This window comes from Oncorhynchus clarkii, chromosome 31, assembly GCF_045791955.1.
Source record: "Oncorhynchus clarkii lewisi isolate Uvic-CL-2024 chromosome 31, UVic_Ocla_1.0, whole genome shotgun sequence".
Classification (NCBI taxonomy): domain Eukaryota; kingdom Metazoa; phylum Chordata; class Actinopteri; order Salmoniformes; family Salmonidae; genus Oncorhynchus; species Oncorhynchus clarkii.
Window position 1 is genome coordinate 38833079 of NC_092177.1, and position 18024 is coordinate 38851102.

The window sequence follows — 18024 nt, forward strand, 5'->3', positions numbered from 1 at the left end:
ATTACAGTGGCAAATCAAAGGGCTTGTGCTGCGCTCTATACGATATCGATCAGAGTTTCTTTTACAGTGCCTTGAGATAAATGTCCTGGTAGAGGAAGTAGCCAGTGTCCACAAATTAAATGCATTTCTCTGTGTCATCAAGCTTGGGGGTAGATGTACTGTACATAGTTTGAGGTTCGTGTTTTTATACTACGACACACTTCTGCAGAATCAAACGCTCTAAACTCCACTCAGACACACCATTCTGTCTCTCTCTTTCCTTTTCTCCCTCTCTCACTCAACTCAAGACACAGCTTCAAGCAATCTTGGCAGCAATTGTTTGGTTTATTTCTCCAAATTGTTCAGTGAGGATAAAATCAAGAAAATGAGTGGGAGGGAGATAGAGGAAGAGAGAAACAGAGAACTGGAAACTATTTTTGCAATTGAAGCTGATAAATTCGTGAGAATACCTCAGGTATTTCAAAGGAAATGTGTTAAGATGGATAGCTCTGCAGGTATTCTCACCACGGACAAATAAAATGGACATTTGGACAATTGTGTTTGTTCCTAGTTTGGCAAAGCAATGTCATTTTGTACCAAAACATATTCATCAAAAGTACCAATGGTATGATTTTTCCACGACACTTTCTTGTTAATGACATTTCGCAGATATACTTACTGTACAGTAGCCCTTCATTCTCTAGTCAATTACCACATACATACCAGCAAAGCATAAATGAAATGAATACCCTTCCTTTCCTTTCAAAATTATTCATAAAAAAATCACCTGTTTCAGTATTATTTTTCAGTGAACATCAAATAATGACATTTCCATTCTGTCAACATATTATTCTGCACATCAGAGGGCCACAGCATCAATAGAAGTCTAAATGGCAAATTTGGCATGTTATTGTTTTGTGTCTGCCCTCCAACTTTCTGCACGCATGTTTGATGGAATAATTGCCCATTTTAGGTACAAAATGAACATGAAAAGAATAAGGGCAGGCTTTGATGCTTAGCCTGCAGTAAATACACCCACCAATCAAAGACAATGGTTATTTGTTTGTCTTAGAGTGAAACCAGCGGGGCTTCTGTCATGTTTCACTTCGCACGTACAATAAGCAGCATCGACACACGGGTGTATATGTAGCCCAGGCTTTTAATGTGCATTTACAATTGATGTGACATGCTTCTGTGAGGTGGTTCCTAAACGTGGGAGAGCGGCCTAGCCTGGTTAGATGGCCTGCTGGAGAGCATAAATGGAAGGAGATAGACGGTGCGCAAACAAGGCCAGAACCTCTGAAGTGAAATGTTCATCATTATTGCTTTTCATCTCACACAGAATGCACTGAATCATCTGACTGTGTGCTATGATTTTATTTGGCCCTGTGATGTGTTGATTGAGTCCTCGCACCTCTAATGTGTGGATGTGTAGAGTTGTGAATAGCTAGGGGTAAAACATTTTTTTTCCCAACCTCAATCTAGCAATATGTTTCATCACAATGGGAATACAACTGTGATTGCCCTGTGGTTAAAGTGGTGAACGCGTGGGTACACTCTGATGCAGCGGTCCTCTGAAATACCCACTTGAAGACTTCTGGATGAACAGTAGAGCTTGGGTAGCACTGTACCTAATATCTTAGTTAAGGACTTTAAGCATTGCTATAAAATATTTGAGTGCTTTTCAAATTCTCAAACTCTCCCAGTCCAATATCCATTCAATTCAATTCAACACAACAACACAACAATGAGACCACCAGCTGTTCAAGACAAATCTGTTATCACTCTCTCCATAGCCGATGTAAGACCTTGAACCTCACTAGGGTAGGGGGCAGCATTCGGAATTTTGGATGAAAAGCGTGCCCAAAGTAAACTGCCTGCTACTCAGGTCCAGAAGCGACGATATATATGTAATTGGTAGAGGTGGATAGAACTGTTTCCAGAACTTTTAGAATGATGTCTGTGAGTATAACATAACTGATATGGCAGGCGAAAACCTGAGGAAAATCTATCCAGGAAATGCTATTATTTTGAAATGCCTGTTTTTCCATTGAAAGCCTATCCACCATACAAAGACTTATGACCCAGTTCACGATCCCTATGGCTTCCACTTCCACTATGTGGCCAGTCTTTGACATTGGTTCAGGCTTTTACTCTGAACAATGAGGGAGAAACACCACTTTCAATGAGAGGACAGTGGAAATACCAGACATGAGTCCAGCGCATGACTGAGAGCGCGCCTTTCTTGTTTCTCCTTTTCTATTGACGAAGCTATTGTCCGGTTGAAATATAATTGATTATTGATGACAAAAACAACCTGACGATTGATTTTAAACATTGTTTGACATGTTTCTACAAACTCTTATGTTTTTATTTTTGTTTTTCGTCTGTTGTCTGTTGTGATCGCGCTTTTTTTCAATGATTACTGAACAAAACGCACCAACAAAACGGAGGTTTTTGAATATAAAGAGGGACTTTATCGAACAAAATGAACATTTATTGTGTAACATGGAATCTTCGGAGTGCAGTCATATGAAATCATCAAATTTTATCGCTATTTCTGACTTTTGTTATTCCTCTTCTTGGCTGCTAACTGTTTGTAATGATTTGTCTGCTGGGCGCTGTTCTCAGATAATCGCATGGTTTGCTTTCGCCGTAAAGCCTTTTTGAAATATGACACAGTGGTTGGATTAACAAGAAGTTTATCTTTAAACTGGTGTATAACATTTGTATCTTTTATGTATGTTTATTATGAGATTTTCTGTTTTGTTGAGTTTCACGCTCTGCAATTTCACCGGATGTTGTTTGAGACAGTGGATTACTGAACAAAACGCGCTAACAAAACGGAGGTTTTTGGATACAAAGAGGGACTTTATCAAACAAAACAAACATTTATTGGGTAACTGGGAGTCTTGTGAGTGTAACCATATGAATATCATCAAAGGTAAGTGATTCATTTTATCACTATTTCTGACTTTTGTTACTCGTCTACTTGGTTGGTTACTGTTTGTAATGATTTGTCTGCTGGGTGATGTTCTCAGATAAATTGCGTGGTTTGCTTTCACCGTAAAGTCTTTTTGAAATCTGACAACGTAGTTGGATTAACAAGAAGTAAATATTTAAGGGCCGAGCACTCCCCCACCCCCATTCACATCGACGGGCTATAGTGGAGGGGGTTGAGAGCGTCAATTTCCTCTGTGTCCACATCACTGAGGATCTATCATGGCCCACACACACCGATACAGTCGTGAATAGGGCACAACTATGGCTCTTCCCCCTCAGAAGGCTGAAAGGTTTTGGCAAAAAAAGTTCTACAGCTGCACCATTGAGAGCATCTTGTCTGGCTGCATCACTGCTTGGTATGTCAACTGCTTGGCATCCGACCGCAAGGCGATACAGAGGGTAGTGCGTACGGCCCAGTACATAACCGGGGCCGAGCTCCCTGCCATCCCGGATCTCTATACCAGGCGGTTTCAGAGGAAGGCCCTAAAAACTGTCAGACTCCAGCCACCCAAGTCATAGACTGTTCTCTGCTATCGCACAGCAAGCGGTACAGATGCGCCAAGGATGGAAGAAACAGGACCCTGAACAACTTTTACCCCGCAAGCCATAAGGGCTGCCATAAGGGCTGCCACCTGTTGTTCACGAAGCATGTCACAATTTTTTTTTGATTTGATTTGATTTTAAGTTCAAGTCTTACATAAACTGTTTGTTTGCACAACTTTAACTACATTCCAAAAGAAAAGGCTGGCAAATAAAATAAAACACATCCTATGAAACACTCGTTCCTAAATTAAGTTATTATATTGTCTGTGGGTAGGCTACCTTCCAAAGAACATTGCTGATTTTTTTTCAACTTTTGATGCAACACATGACAGTGAGTTTTTACTTCTAAGAATTGAAGAATATAAAAAGAGGGGATATCGTACTGACTCTGTCAAAGCTGGTAATCTTCTTCCTGGAAGTGTATGGCAGGCTTTGGCATGGACTGAGGGGGAAGAGCATGTCTAAGGCCCTTAGCATCGCTTTATGGTTGGGAAAGTGATGGATTGTCGACTCAACCTTACACTCCACTAGCATGTCTAGGCCAGAGTAGCGGAGGTGGTTAAGTGGATTAAACTCACCGTCACATGATGGCTAACCTTGACTGAGACCTAAAGAAGCATTATCCTAAAGAAACATATTAGCTCCCCAAGCTAATTCCTAGACTTTAACTCAATGGAATAACAGTCTGTACACATGCATATGACCCAGGTCCGACACCGACAGGTAGTTGGTCAGTCTTTAGTACATGAACGTGACTGCAGAGGACTAGACAAAGAAAAATGAGATCATTTGAATGCAAATTTCTCTTAGCATATACATTTTTGACAAACGGGCCATTCCCTGTCCCCAAAGCTATGCAATAAATCTGCAACGTCATCCTACAGCATCTGTCTTTATTTTGCCATAATAAGAAAGGCTGGCTATGCCATCCAGTGATATTCCTATCATTATGCGCTGTTTTTGATCTCAGAAAAAGCCAAATGAAGAGCAATAAAAGACAAGAAAATCTATACTGAACTTGATAGCTCCATTCCAACACACAGAATATTGATCTTAGAGTCCCAGTAGTAGAAATGGGATCATGTCCCTCGATGTTACCTAGGTTACTATTTAAATCTATTATCACAGCAAAAAAAGCTTCCCTTTTTGGGAAGCTCACCTGAATACTCTTTACGACTGAATTACATGTACAACTTTTCAACACTACTGATCTTCCTCCTGTTAACAGCAATTCAGAACCTACTAAAAGCCCCATGTCTGGTCTTCCATTACTCACTGCATAAATTTCCTCATAGATGTTCCTGTGACTTTGCTGAAACATACTAACTGCTCAGATCATGAACTGTACATCAGAGAGTGACTAAAAGTGATTGATTTCATTGCTGATAAACCTTGGGTGTAAATGTCCCCTTTTGTAAAAAATCTGACAACCTCGGTACTATTTGTATTTTACAAATCATGACATAGCTTCATTCTAAGTTCATCTAAACTAATATGGCACTGTGATTACTGACTGACTTTCCTTCAATCCCAGGCCTCTCAGAACCAAAATGCACTGCACAAATATAATACCCCCAAGACATGCTTAGCTCTCACCATTACAATAACAAGGGAGGTTAGTATTTGGGGGGGGGGGGGGGTGATATTTGTACGTAACTTTCTCAATCATTATCATTCACAATTCGTTAGGGATTATCTATTATCATGGCAGTATCCACATGAATGTATACTGAACAAAACTATAAACACAACAATTTCTAGGATTTTAATGAGTTGCAGTTCATATGAGCAAATCAGTCAATTGAAATACATTTATATTATTTATTTTTATTTATCCTTTATTTACCTGTTAGTCACAGATACCTTAAAACTTCTTATGCCTAGGCACCCCTCGACAACATTCCAATGAAAAGGCAGCGCGCGAAATTCAAAAATATTTTTGGGAAATATGTAACTTTCATACATTAACAAGTCCAATACAGCAATTGAAAGATACACTTCTTGTTAATCTACCCTACGTGTACGATTTCAAAAAGGCTTTACAGCGAAAGCACAACATATGATTATGTTAAGTCAGAGCCAAGTCACAAAAACACACACAGCCATTTTTCCAGCCAAAAAGAGGAGTCACAAAAAGCAGAAATATAGATAAAGTTAATCACTAACCTTTGATGATCTTCATCAGATGACACACATAGGACATCATGTTACACAATACATGTATGTTTTGTTCGATAAAGTGCATATTTATATCCAAAAATCTCAGTTTACATTGACGCGTTACGTTCAGTAATGCCACATCAATTTACAGAAATACTCATAATAAACATTGATTAAAGGTACAACTGTTATTCACAGAATTAAATATATACTTCTCCTTAATGCAACCGCTGTGTCAGATTTAAAAAAAACTTTACGGGAAAAGCAAACCATGCAATAATCTGAGTACGGTGCTCAGAGACCAAAACAAGCCAAACAGATATCCGCCATGTTGAAGTCAACAGAAGTCATAATTAGCATTATAAATATTCACTTACCTTTGATGATATTCATCAGAATGCACTCCCAGGAATCCCAGTTCCACAATAAATGTTTCATTTGTTTCGATAAAGTTCATCTTTATGTCCGCACGTTCAGCCCAGTAATCCAAATTCATGATGCACGAGCAGACGAAAAGTCAAAAAGTTCCGTTACAGTCCGTAGAAACATGTCAAACGATGTATAGAATCAGTCTTTAGGATGTTTTTAACATAAATCTTCAATAATGTTCCAACCGGAGAATTCCTGTCTTCAGAAATGCAATTGAACTCAAGCTAACTCTCACGTGAACGTGCGTCACGAGCTCATGGCACTCTGCCAGACATCTGGCTCAAACAGCCCTTATGAGCCTTAGGAAATGCATGCTTCACAGTAGAAGCATCAAACAAGGTTCTAAAGACTGTTGACATATAGTGGAAGCCTTAGGAAGTGCAATTTGACCCCGTAGACAATGTGTATTTGATAGGCCAAGAGTTGAAAAACTACAAACCTCAGATTTCCCACTTCCTGGTTGGATTTTTCTCAGGTTTTCGCATGCCATATGAGTTCTGTTATACTCACAGACATCATTCAAACAGTTTTAGAAACTTCAGAGTGTTTCCCATCCAAATATCCAAATAATATGCATATATTTGCAACTGAGACTGAGTAGCAGGCAGTTTACTCTGGGCATGCTTTTCATCCAAACGTGAAAATGCTGCCCCCTATCCCAAACAGGTTAAAATAAATGGGCCTCAGGATCTTGCCACAGTATTTCTGTTGAAAATTTCCATTGATAAAATGCAATTGTGTTCATTGTCTGTAGCTTATGTCTGGACATACCATAACCTCACCCCCATCATGGGGCACTCTGTTCACAACGATAACAAAATTATCTGCAACACAACCCAAAAAAAACAACCAATGCATCTAACACATTTGTAGTCACAAGTTTGATGTATTCATTGCGTGTATTTGTTGCATGTGTTCATTGCGTGGTCCCGAGTGGCTCAGTTGGTAGAGCATGGCGCTTACAAAGCCAGGGTTGTGGGTTTGAAAATGTATGCACTCACTACTTACTTTAAGTCGCTCTGGATAAGAGTGTCTGTTAAAATGAATATGGGAGCAAATAGTTTACTTTTGAATAACCATACAGTATAAGTGGCACCCGAGTGGCACAGCGGTCTAAGGCACTGCATGACAGTGCTAGAGGCGTCACTACAGACCCTGGTTCGATCCCGGTAGGTATCACATCCGGCTGTGATCGGGAGTCCCATAGGGCTGTGCACAATTTGTCCAGGTTAGGTGAGGGTTTGGCCGGGGTAGGCCGTCCTTGTAAAAAAAAAACGATGTTCTTAACTGACTTGCCTAGTAAAATAAAGGTTAAATAAATTAATAAAGGTTAAAGATGTGAATTTGTCCCAACACTTTTGGCACCTAAAATGGGGGGACTGCAGAAAGTGCTGTCATTTCTATACGGTCCACCTGTTATGGATGAAAATACTCTCAAAATAAAGCTGAGTACAGGGCCAAAACATTTTTTTTTAAATGTGTCACTGTCCCAATACTCACTGCATTTCTTAATAATTTTAAGACCAAAAGCAAACATTTTCATTTTCCATTTGTGTGAGTTTTTTTTTCAAATGCAGGGTTGACTGGCGGCAGACTTTTTTGAAGCAGAATTTGAGTAACACCATCATACAGAAATACTTGCTGTATGATTTCAAGGCAAGAGGGTACTTTAGCATCTCTATCTTTTCTCAAATGTGCCTGTGTGTGCTGTTCTTAGTTACACATGCACCAAACTGATCCTGCATCATTAATTTGATATACAGCAGATGAGCCTCATAATCTGTCTGGATTTGAGCCGGAACGTTTAACCTTGACTACTCGGAGTGTTAGTGCTCTTTAGCATTGCACTGTTAGCCACTTTTAAACACTGTAGCGCAACCACACAAACATTTAAAAATGGAGCATTGAGATACATATACATACTGTAGGTAAATTGCATCAAAACTGGCATGTAGACAGACCCTGGGGGTTGATTTACACCCATAGCCTTTGAAAACGTAATGATACACAGGTCAGGATTTAATGAGGAGCCTTTCTGCCGGTGACAATGCAGGTTTATGGGGTTGGGGGGGGGGGGCTGACACACCCAGTGTCTCACGTGGAGGTCGCTGCATCCGTGCCAAGCCTAGTCATTAAAAAAAGAAAGTGCGCACAGGGCTTCTGAGGTCTTACTTCTGAGGTTTTAGGCAGGCAAATCCCACTGTCGTCTCACTAGAATTGAAAAGCACAGAGACCTCATTTAGATAGAAGGTCTCCTGGGAAAAGATGCCATGATGGCTTCATAAACATGTTTTTCTGACGTACGGCAGGCCACCAGGGAAGGGTTTTGTTGTGAGGCACACTGTGAAGGCCATCGGAACACTGTAGGTTGTGGTTGACAAAATATGTTATTTTTCCGCGTATTCGCTGATTATAAATTAAGATGCTGCCTGTTTTGTAAAGGTGATCTATCGTTCACTGCACATAGGAAATCACGATGTGTCTCTTGTATTCATGGACTTTGAATTGTTACATTAAATGTCTCCCTCAACAACATAAAAATACTTCTTAGAGGAAAGCCCAGTCATTTATGCTCATTTAAATCAGTGATCCTCCAAAAGTGGAACAGATGTCTTCTATCAGAAGAATCAAACTTGGTTCCTGAATGAAACATATGGATATTCAAACAAAGATTCAGCACTTGAGATTATGTACTATGATAAAAAAAAGAAGAAGACTTACTATGTATGATAAATGACTTCCAATATGTTAAAGAGCTCGACGGGTAGAGATTTTTTGTTAGTTCAGCAAAACAATTTGTTGAGAGATAGTAACATTTAAAAAAAACATAATTGAGACACTATATTTCCAAAGAGAACTCAGTCCATATCACCACAAACCTAGCAACAGGTAACATGAACAGTTGACTGGATGTTGGCGCAAACTATTCCACTTTTGCCGGACTATTTCTGTTTCTAAACAACATTTCATTTTGGATTTTGAAGCGAGATGAAACACTGAAACCTTAATTGCTTCCTCTGCATACATATAGTTGACGTGAAATTGTATTTCTTGAATATAAATAAACGCAGAGAGCACCACGAGTACTAACTCACTGTTAATTTCCCTGGAGGGAAAATCTTATAAAAGAAAGTACTCAATAACAGTGTGAAAACATACACAATTAAGGTGAGACTCGGAAGATGTTGCACATTTCCCCCTATAGACATATGCAAAAGCATTTGATTAATAAAACAACCTTACATGGGCGAGACCAAACAACTTACAGTATTTTGGTTTTATTAAAGTAGTGCATCTTTGTCGCGCAGGAAACATGGGACTTTCTCTGCAGTTGCACGTTAATGCAATGCATGTTTGATTGACTCCATTCCCTAGTCGCATACAAGACATTCATAACCAAATACTCCTTAGGGTATTGTAATTAAGCATCTCCTACCTTAAGGTATCCTAGGCTCTTAAATCTTTGTCTTTGTCTTTCTAGGCACACTGAAATCACACGGATATGCTATATCACTACTCAACATCCAAATAGTCAAAAACTAAAGCAATAGGGCTGGTTCTATGATTGAATTCTTGCTCTGGATGAGTGACATCATTGGTTATCACATGAAAACAACAACACAAACTAAACATCTCATCCTACTGGTACATGAATGTGTTTCTGAAGCACAGAGAGCACTTGGCTGGAATGCCAGGACCTCATTGTTAATTGTCTATGGTGGTGTCAATTGTCTGCTGCTGAGATTGCCCTGCTTCCATCCACGAAACTTCCCCCTTGGATTGGACAAGCTTTTGTTCTCCACTCATATTTCAATCAAATCCAATCCCGACTCGGTTTCCGAGCAGCAGAGGAGGGAGGGGAGGGAGGGGGGGGGGGTGGAAGTAGACGGGGGTCATGTGTTATCCAAAGGCCTAATGAGAACCTTCAGTCAACGCATTGGCTGTCATTTTTTATCCTGTCCTTCCTAGGAGATAAGAGCGAGAGAGCGCTGTGCAGATAGAGGCTGTCCATTTCCACATGTACTAATTAAGCTGAGACCAACTCAAAAGAGCCCTAGCAGGTTTTTTTCTTCTCACATTTGAAAACAATCATTGCTGCTAGGCAACCCAAGCCCCTGGTACTAATTGTCCCTCTATCAACTTAATCTGGCATTTGCAACTTCACTTAAGTCTTTTTGAGGCCTGGATGTCTGTTTCTTGTCTTACTGTGACATTAGCATGGCATTAGTGTGAGCCTACTGGGTCTATGGTCCGTGTCTGCCAGACACAACAATAACAATGTCGCAAATATTTTATTTGCGACATCTGTAATGGAAATGGAAGATATATGAGAATTATTTTTTATCCGTTCAACATCATTTCTATCCGTTCGACAGGCGTGGATTTTTCTTTCATGCGTCAAATGATGATGGAAATGTTTTTTTTTCTTCAAATAAATGATGACTGCCGATGATTGCCTACTGCTTGGAAAATGATTTTTTTCAACTATAAAAATAATGCTTCTTTGCAGGACAAGGATTATCCTGACTTTCAAGAATGCTTGAATTGCTTCACCTTGCTTTTCTGGTTGGTTTGATGCAAGTTTCACCATCCAATTACTTCAGATCTACAGGAGTGCAAGTATCACCATGGCACGAACCGTGGCGATACGTTGGCACATGAAAATGATTAGAATATGGCAAATATTAGTCAGTTATTGCCTTACGGGCTTTTGCTGAGACATGAAACAGATAGGTGGGCAGGCATACAGGCTGTCACCAATTTATTAATGTGCAATTTGCCTAAATGGGTGATGGAAACACTTCAACCACTACTGTTTTATTCAACACTGTAGGTTTCTGTGATGTCATTATGTCCAACTGTTATCGGAACAAGATAGTTAAATGGAAACTCACCCTAGCAGGTAATTGTGGCATCTATTTTGTATTTTTTATTTTATTTAAAGCCAACAAAAAAATTACTGGACAAGTTCATTGAAACATAGCTACTGATCTCGTGATTTAAGTACGAAAAAGTTCAATTGGTTAATTTCCTTGCCAAGGGTGTAAAGATAGTAGGGGTCATGTTGGATATCAAGAACTACATGCTCTGATTTGGTCGGTCCATACACTCTTCGAAAAAAAGGTGCTATGTAGAACCTAAAAGGATTTTTCGGTTGTCACATTGGAGAACCCTTTGAAGAACCCTTTTTGGTTCCAGGTAGAACTCTGTTGGGTTCAATGTAGAACCCTTTCCATATAGTAATCAGGTATTATACATCATTTTATAGAAATGGCTGAACCTGAATTCGTCCCCATTTACATTGACACTACCAAAAGGGATTTTTTTTTTATAGTGATATTGAAATGATTGGAAATCACCATTACACTAAGGAAGTATTTATGCCCATTAACTCAAGGTAAATTGAAATCAGGGTGGTCTATAAATATGTGAATGACATGTTTTATAAAATGACATTTAGGCACATTCCATTTCACCACTAATAACCCCCAATCATAACAGGTTATAATTATGTCTGGATTCTAGCAGTAAGCCCCACTACACATTTGCCTCAATTATCTATTTCCCACCATTTTAACTGTGACTTTTGTATGCGCTGCAATGAACAAATCCTCTGCAGTCGCTTGCCGCCAAGACCTACGCGGGCACTAATGTGGAAGAAAGACAAATGTTGTAAACATTAGGGCTTTGCCCTATCAGGGAAAATACTAATGGAATAGAGGGAAGTGGCTAGAAGTGCAGTAACACTGCAGTCTATTTCTAGAGAGAAAAACAAAGCTTTTAAGGGGCCATGAATATTTTAAAGAGGAGAGGGCTCTAATAGGACCAACAGGTCTACGAGCAGTGCCTATGCTGCTCACATCGAATAAGAAATTGATTACAAATCAGTCACTGTAAAATACAATTCTGGGCACAGACAAAGAGCGACTGAAAGAAACCATTTTCAGGCCGAGAGCCTTTTTGATTTGGCTCATGTTGATCTTGTATTGATTCCGCCTACGTTGGTCAAATATCACAATCCCACTTATGAATGCTCATTGATTGAGGCTTGATTTTCAGATGGCTAGGATGGAAGGTTGACCAGACAGGACACATGGAGAAGTTGATTAGAGCATCAGACAACCAGGGACAGATCATTGATCCAAATGTCTTTGTCTGATTGGGATGAAAGGGATTGGTACCCTTTGCGTATGCATGCAGACACGGCCCTACCCTGGCTGAATTTGCCTCAGACTCATGCATGGGAGGAAAGCGATCATACTTTCATTGCGGAGGGTTTTTATAAGCAGTTCTATCATGGGCTCTTTTGTTCCGCAATATGTACAACCATCTTTGATTATATTATTCTTCCAATTCCAAACTAATAATTGTGATGGAAAATGGGAAACATGAGTTTTACATTCACTGTATTCCTATTTTCCTGTGTAGCTTATCATGTGGCGTGACAACTCACTAGCAGCAGTTTGCTTGCACTGGTACCATGCAATTGTGCATCCAGCAAAAGGAAAGGCACATTAAAACTCAGTTTCCCAGAAATCCAGGTAAACCAATGTTTCTCTCACTAATATTATAAGAAATCACATAGCTTTGTCATGTGTACCAATCATCTCGCCTTCCTCCCAAAGTGTGCACTTGTTTACTTCCCTTCACTGATTTGAAAGGGAATAACTGGTATAAGAAGGTGGAAACTCCCACTAGTCCTTGCCTCCACCACTCCAATGCTTTTTGATTTGTGTAAAGTAGTGAACAAGTGCACACTTCAGGAAAAACAAAGATATTATTGAGACCCACCCCATGGTCTACACCCTACATACTCAACTGGCGGACCACGGACCAGATCCGGACCCAGAACGGGGTTAATACTCGGTCGGGCTTCGAGGTCGCATGTGTTGCGAGGTGGTGGTTTGTTACTAAGCCGATAAATTACAATGTCCATCCGGACCTTTGCCACCTAGGATTATTTTGTGACTGGACCTTCTCAAATAGTACTTGAGTATCCCTGGTCGACACCTATGAAAAGCCCATTTTTTACCATACAGGAAAAGTAATTGGTGTCTTTGTACAATCAATGTTCCAGAGCATCTGAAATTCTCTAGGGAAATCAAAGGATTGGTGTGTACAGTATTACCACCTGCTCATGATATAAAAACAAGCAATGCTCTGCACCAACTGAGAAACTAATAGAGATAGCAGGGTACAAGAAGTAGCTACTGTATGTTGTATCATAAAGTGAGAGATGGCTCCATCACTGTGCAAAACCATTTTTCTAACAACAAAAACATTCTGCGTAAGATATGAATTACTGAGAACTGCAGGATCTCTGGTGGCTTCTCCAAAGCTCTAATTTAGACTCTTATAGGAAAAGGTGCTATCAAGAACCAAAAAACCTCTTAAGGATCCGCCCCTTTTCTTCAATTTTTGCCTAAAATGACATACCCAAATCAAACTGCCTGTAACTCAGGCCCTGAAGCAGGGATATGCATTTTCTTGGTACCATTTGAAAGGAAACACTGACGTATTTGGAAATGTGAAAGGAATGCAGAAGAATATAACACCATAGATCTGGTAAAAGACAATACAAAGAGAAAAACAACAGTTTTTTTGTATTTTGTTTGTACCATAATCTTTGAAATGCAAGAGAAAGGTCATAATGTATTATTCCAGCCCAGGTGCAATTTAGATGTTGGTCACTAGATGGCAGCAGTGTATGTGGAAAGTTTTAGACTGATCCAAAGAACAATTGCATTTATGTTCAAAATGTTGTATAAAAGACTGCCCAAATGTGCCTAATTTGTTTATTAATAACTTTTCATGTTCAAAATTGTGCACTCTCCTCAAACAATAATATGGTTTTCTTTCACTGTAATAGCTACTGTAAATTGGACAGTGCAGTTCGATTAACAAGAATTTAAGCTTTCTGCCAATATCAGATATATCTATGTCCTGGGAAATGTTACTGTTACTTACAACCTCATGCTAATCGCATTAGCCTACGTTAGCTCATCCGATCCTGGAGAAGTTTTAAAGGCTTCTTCGGCTGTCCCCATAAGAGGACCCTTTGAAGAACCCTTTTTCCTTCTTAGTTGCAGGTAGAACCATTTCTACAGAGGGTTTTACATGGAACCCAAAAGGGTTCACCTGGAACCAAAAAAGGGTTATCCTATGGGGACAGCCAAAGAACCCTTTTTTTTAAAGATTATAGTGCATAAAGAAGATAAAACAAATCTCCTGTAACTACTTTGCTCCTGCATAAAGGGAACATACACCACAGAAGATCTCTGAACAATGTTGCTTTGACCCCATAATATGATCTTGCACATTCCATGACAGACATTTTATGAAGTTATAAGAAGTTATGATAATTCTTACCTTTGTAGAAGCATTCCTCGCTGTGCATGATAGTAATTCTCTGTGCACCCAGACAGGAGGCACGGTGGAGCTCACAGTGGTTCTGATACAACTTGCCGTCCGAGCCACACACCGGTTTGTAGTGTGGTTTACAGCGGTCCAGACAGTTGCACTCCCCTTTACCACTCTCATGGTTGACCACGCAGTGACGCCCAAGGCCACAGTACTTGTGCTCACAAGGACTCTGGCCCAAAAACCCTGCAAGGAAAACACAAATAAAGAAATGTTTAAATCTGAAAATAATAAGATTAATAGGACGATAGTATGTTAGAGTTTGAAAGTTGGCTTAAAGTACAGCTGTGGGATCTTAATTTGACCAGTTTTTCACAGAATAAAAATAATCCTGCAACAACAGGAAATGTGAATTATTGTGTGGATTATAATTAATATACATTTTTGTTGTATGGGTTGATAGATTTTTAGTGAGGGCAAATCAAGTCTGACATTTTAAATGGAAACTTCAAACGTTTAGAAGCCTTTTTAAACCTTGATTACACTACAAGTTTGCATTTCCTGCAACAACAGGGTGATCAAATTAAGATCCCATGTAGATGCAGGTTATACAAGAATGTAAAAACATTAACATCAGATACTAAAGAGGTAATAAAATGATAGTCAGAGTTTGAAAAGCTTTTGAAGTTCACTTGTAGTAACTGTCTAGGTTTAAGTAAATCTCGCATTGAGGCAAAAATGTGTTTTATATTATTTTGTACTACTTTTCAGGCAGTGAGTTATCGTGTGTTTAACAAGTCAACCTTCACACGCAGTGAGTATTCTTGACAGGGCAAGAAGCACGGTAACCTCTCATCCGTACCAAATGTGTTGGGTCTCAAACGGAAGGTTGCTCTCTCTTAGGTCCCCTATCCACCAGTTCCATTGCCCTTTGGAATCACTCTCAAGGGCAGTGTGCAAATTACTTTTCCTTATTTGTTTCTCTGTCTGGCTTAAGCTTTCGCAAGCAACATTGTTTCAGCTGGGCACTCAGTTTCCCGCACCGATGAGCTCGGGACGGACACAGCTCTGTTTCAGGTGTTCTTGACTTTTCTTTTTACAAAAAAAGGTTAATTTGTCAGCAAGATGCATCACTTAGGCTAATTCAGGCTACAAGAGTGTAGGCCTAATGACAATCGCTGAATGTAATTACACTTTTTGGTGTTTTGTAACAGAAATCTCCTTCCATTAATCAAATGGCGGTTTCACACTTCACAGTGCACTTTTTGGATGCTGGAATCATTTTGGTGTTGACGAATGTACGTAGGTAGCCTACTTTTTGGAGTGATTTGTTTGACAGTCAGATGAAATCATCATGAAATTAATAGGGACCCCCAAATATCACAGTATAATTAGCACTGCTCAAGGGGAATAAGAACATGGCCACCAACACTGGAAAAACAATCCCACTGAGACTAATGATGGCCACTGAAATGATGGGAAGATTCACTCAATAAGCATCATTTATCTGCTGGAGGTCTATTTATGTTGCTTTTTGGTTGTCTACCTCAATAATTATCAGGGCACCATTTCACTACGTAAGCTAAAAGCATTGTGAATAAAGTACGAAGAGAAATGTATTGATACACAATGTATTGAGCGCAGTCCTACTTTTCACAAATCCACCACTATTTTGAAATGTTTATATTTATCGGACAATCCACTGCTGTAGTGAGCTATATAACATGAATATATACATTAGGATCAAAGTATAAACAGGGGGCTACCATACTCTTCTCTGTAATCATCTTTGAGCTTTAGTATTGGCCATTGAATAAGGAGTGGTGCATCCTAATGGTACGATGTTTCAGTGCCTCAGATGCCTTCTTTACAATTACCAATGCATCTGCCCCACAAGGTGCACACGGTGTTCTAATAAACAAACCCCGCTATAGAGGGAAATAAAAACACTCTACTCTCATTGGTCAACGAGGGAATCCGTTGGCAGGGAACCTGAATACAGTAACAAACAAACCACTCGTAAAGAGGCTTCGTCACCCTGGTAGCGACTCCCCGTGGGTGTATTATCCCCTATCTGTCAGGGAGGATTTAAACGATACAAGTGTCTACATTGTGGCCTGATTCAAGCCAATCAATGGCCATGGTTCGCTGTGATTTATTTATCCCCCTCGGTGGGGTGGCATAATGATTATTCAATGTGACTTTGTGTTGCACAGTAAGGTGCCCAAACGCCACTGACGGGGGTCATAGAAGGGCAGAGGGAGTTGGTTATTGGTATGCACACCCAGTCTCTGGGTGATCCAGTGACATCAAAGACAAATGAATAATTCTGTGCAATGATTTGTTTATTGATGACTAGCCGTTTCAAAGTGAGAGGCGTGCGGTGGGAAGGAGGGAGGGGGGGGGGGGGGGGGGAGGGAGTATCCGATTCTGGGCGCTAGTTAGCGTTACTGGATTTGTAATTGTTGCTGGCTTTATCCGATGAAAAAAATATTTTCTTTGGAATGTTCACTTGGAAAATGTTCATTCATTATTCACAACTGCATTGTACAGCAATGAGGACGATTTTCAGAAAGACAGATGGACAGATAGAGTTGCGTAGATGAACGGCTGCATCCAAAATGCATGGATAGTTCACAGGGAACTGTCTTGATTTGAAGGCAACAACAACAGTGGAAATGCTTACTAGACCATCAGACTGAGCACATGGGCTGAATAAATCTGACACTCACTGTATCCCAGTGAGCATGACTTATTTTTCCCTCAGTTTACCTGAGGTAAAACAATAACCAGGGAAAAATAAGTCATGCTCACTGGGATACAGTGAGTGTCAGATTTATTCAGCCCATGTGCTCAGTCTGATGGTCTAGTAAGCATTTCACCTGTTGTTTTATGAAGCATGTGACAAATAAAATAAAAGTTGATTTGAACATATGTTGACCCCAGTGTACATAGTTTTGAAGGGCAACGCCCTTCTACGTATTCATAATGAGATGCATGTCGTGTTTAACTCTAAAGAGTTACATGGACTCAAAAGACATGACCAGAATGACATTGCCGTGGTTCAAACACGAAAGCATTTAGGATGGAAAACTCAATAATGTCCCTGTGCACCACTCGTTGCATCATACTTTGCTAAATCATTATAATACATAAATATCTAGTGCCTTGTGGCTACCAGAAGCATTTACCTCTTCGGTATGCTCCACCTTACTCTCTTTGCGGTGCCTTTCTGAATCTGAAGCCTTCAAACCCATTACAAAGCTGAATCTAACTGACTCGCTCCCATTCACATTCATAAGCATGCCCCCAAAGCATGCTATTTACAGCACTCTCTCAGATATACAATGCATGCTTTTTCCCCAACAATATCCCATTTGCCGTCTCCATTTGTTCCATAAACCCAGGATGCAAGACCCGGCCCATGTGATGTTTTCGTAACAGCGGCTCTGAGTCCTTGGGGAAAGTCGGGAGTGTAGTAAACAACAGTTTGGAAGCTCTCAGATCATCTCAGCTCATCTCACCGTGGTGAGTTAAGATTCCCCAGAA

General features: G+C 40.0%; 1 protein-coding gene across 1 annotated transcript in view; it reads right to left on the reverse strand.

The window, feature by feature from the left end:
* LOC139391249 (follistatin-related protein 5-like) overlaps window positions 1-18024 on the reverse strand; it is a 162510-nt gene that overhangs the window by 82202 nt on the left and 62284 nt on the right. Inside the window, exon 4 of the mRNA XM_071138901.1 lies at window positions 14485-14721. Coding sequence (XP_070995002.1) covers window positions 14485-14721 — 237 coding nt within the window. The remainder of the gene's footprint in view (window positions 1-14484; window positions 14722-18024) is intronic.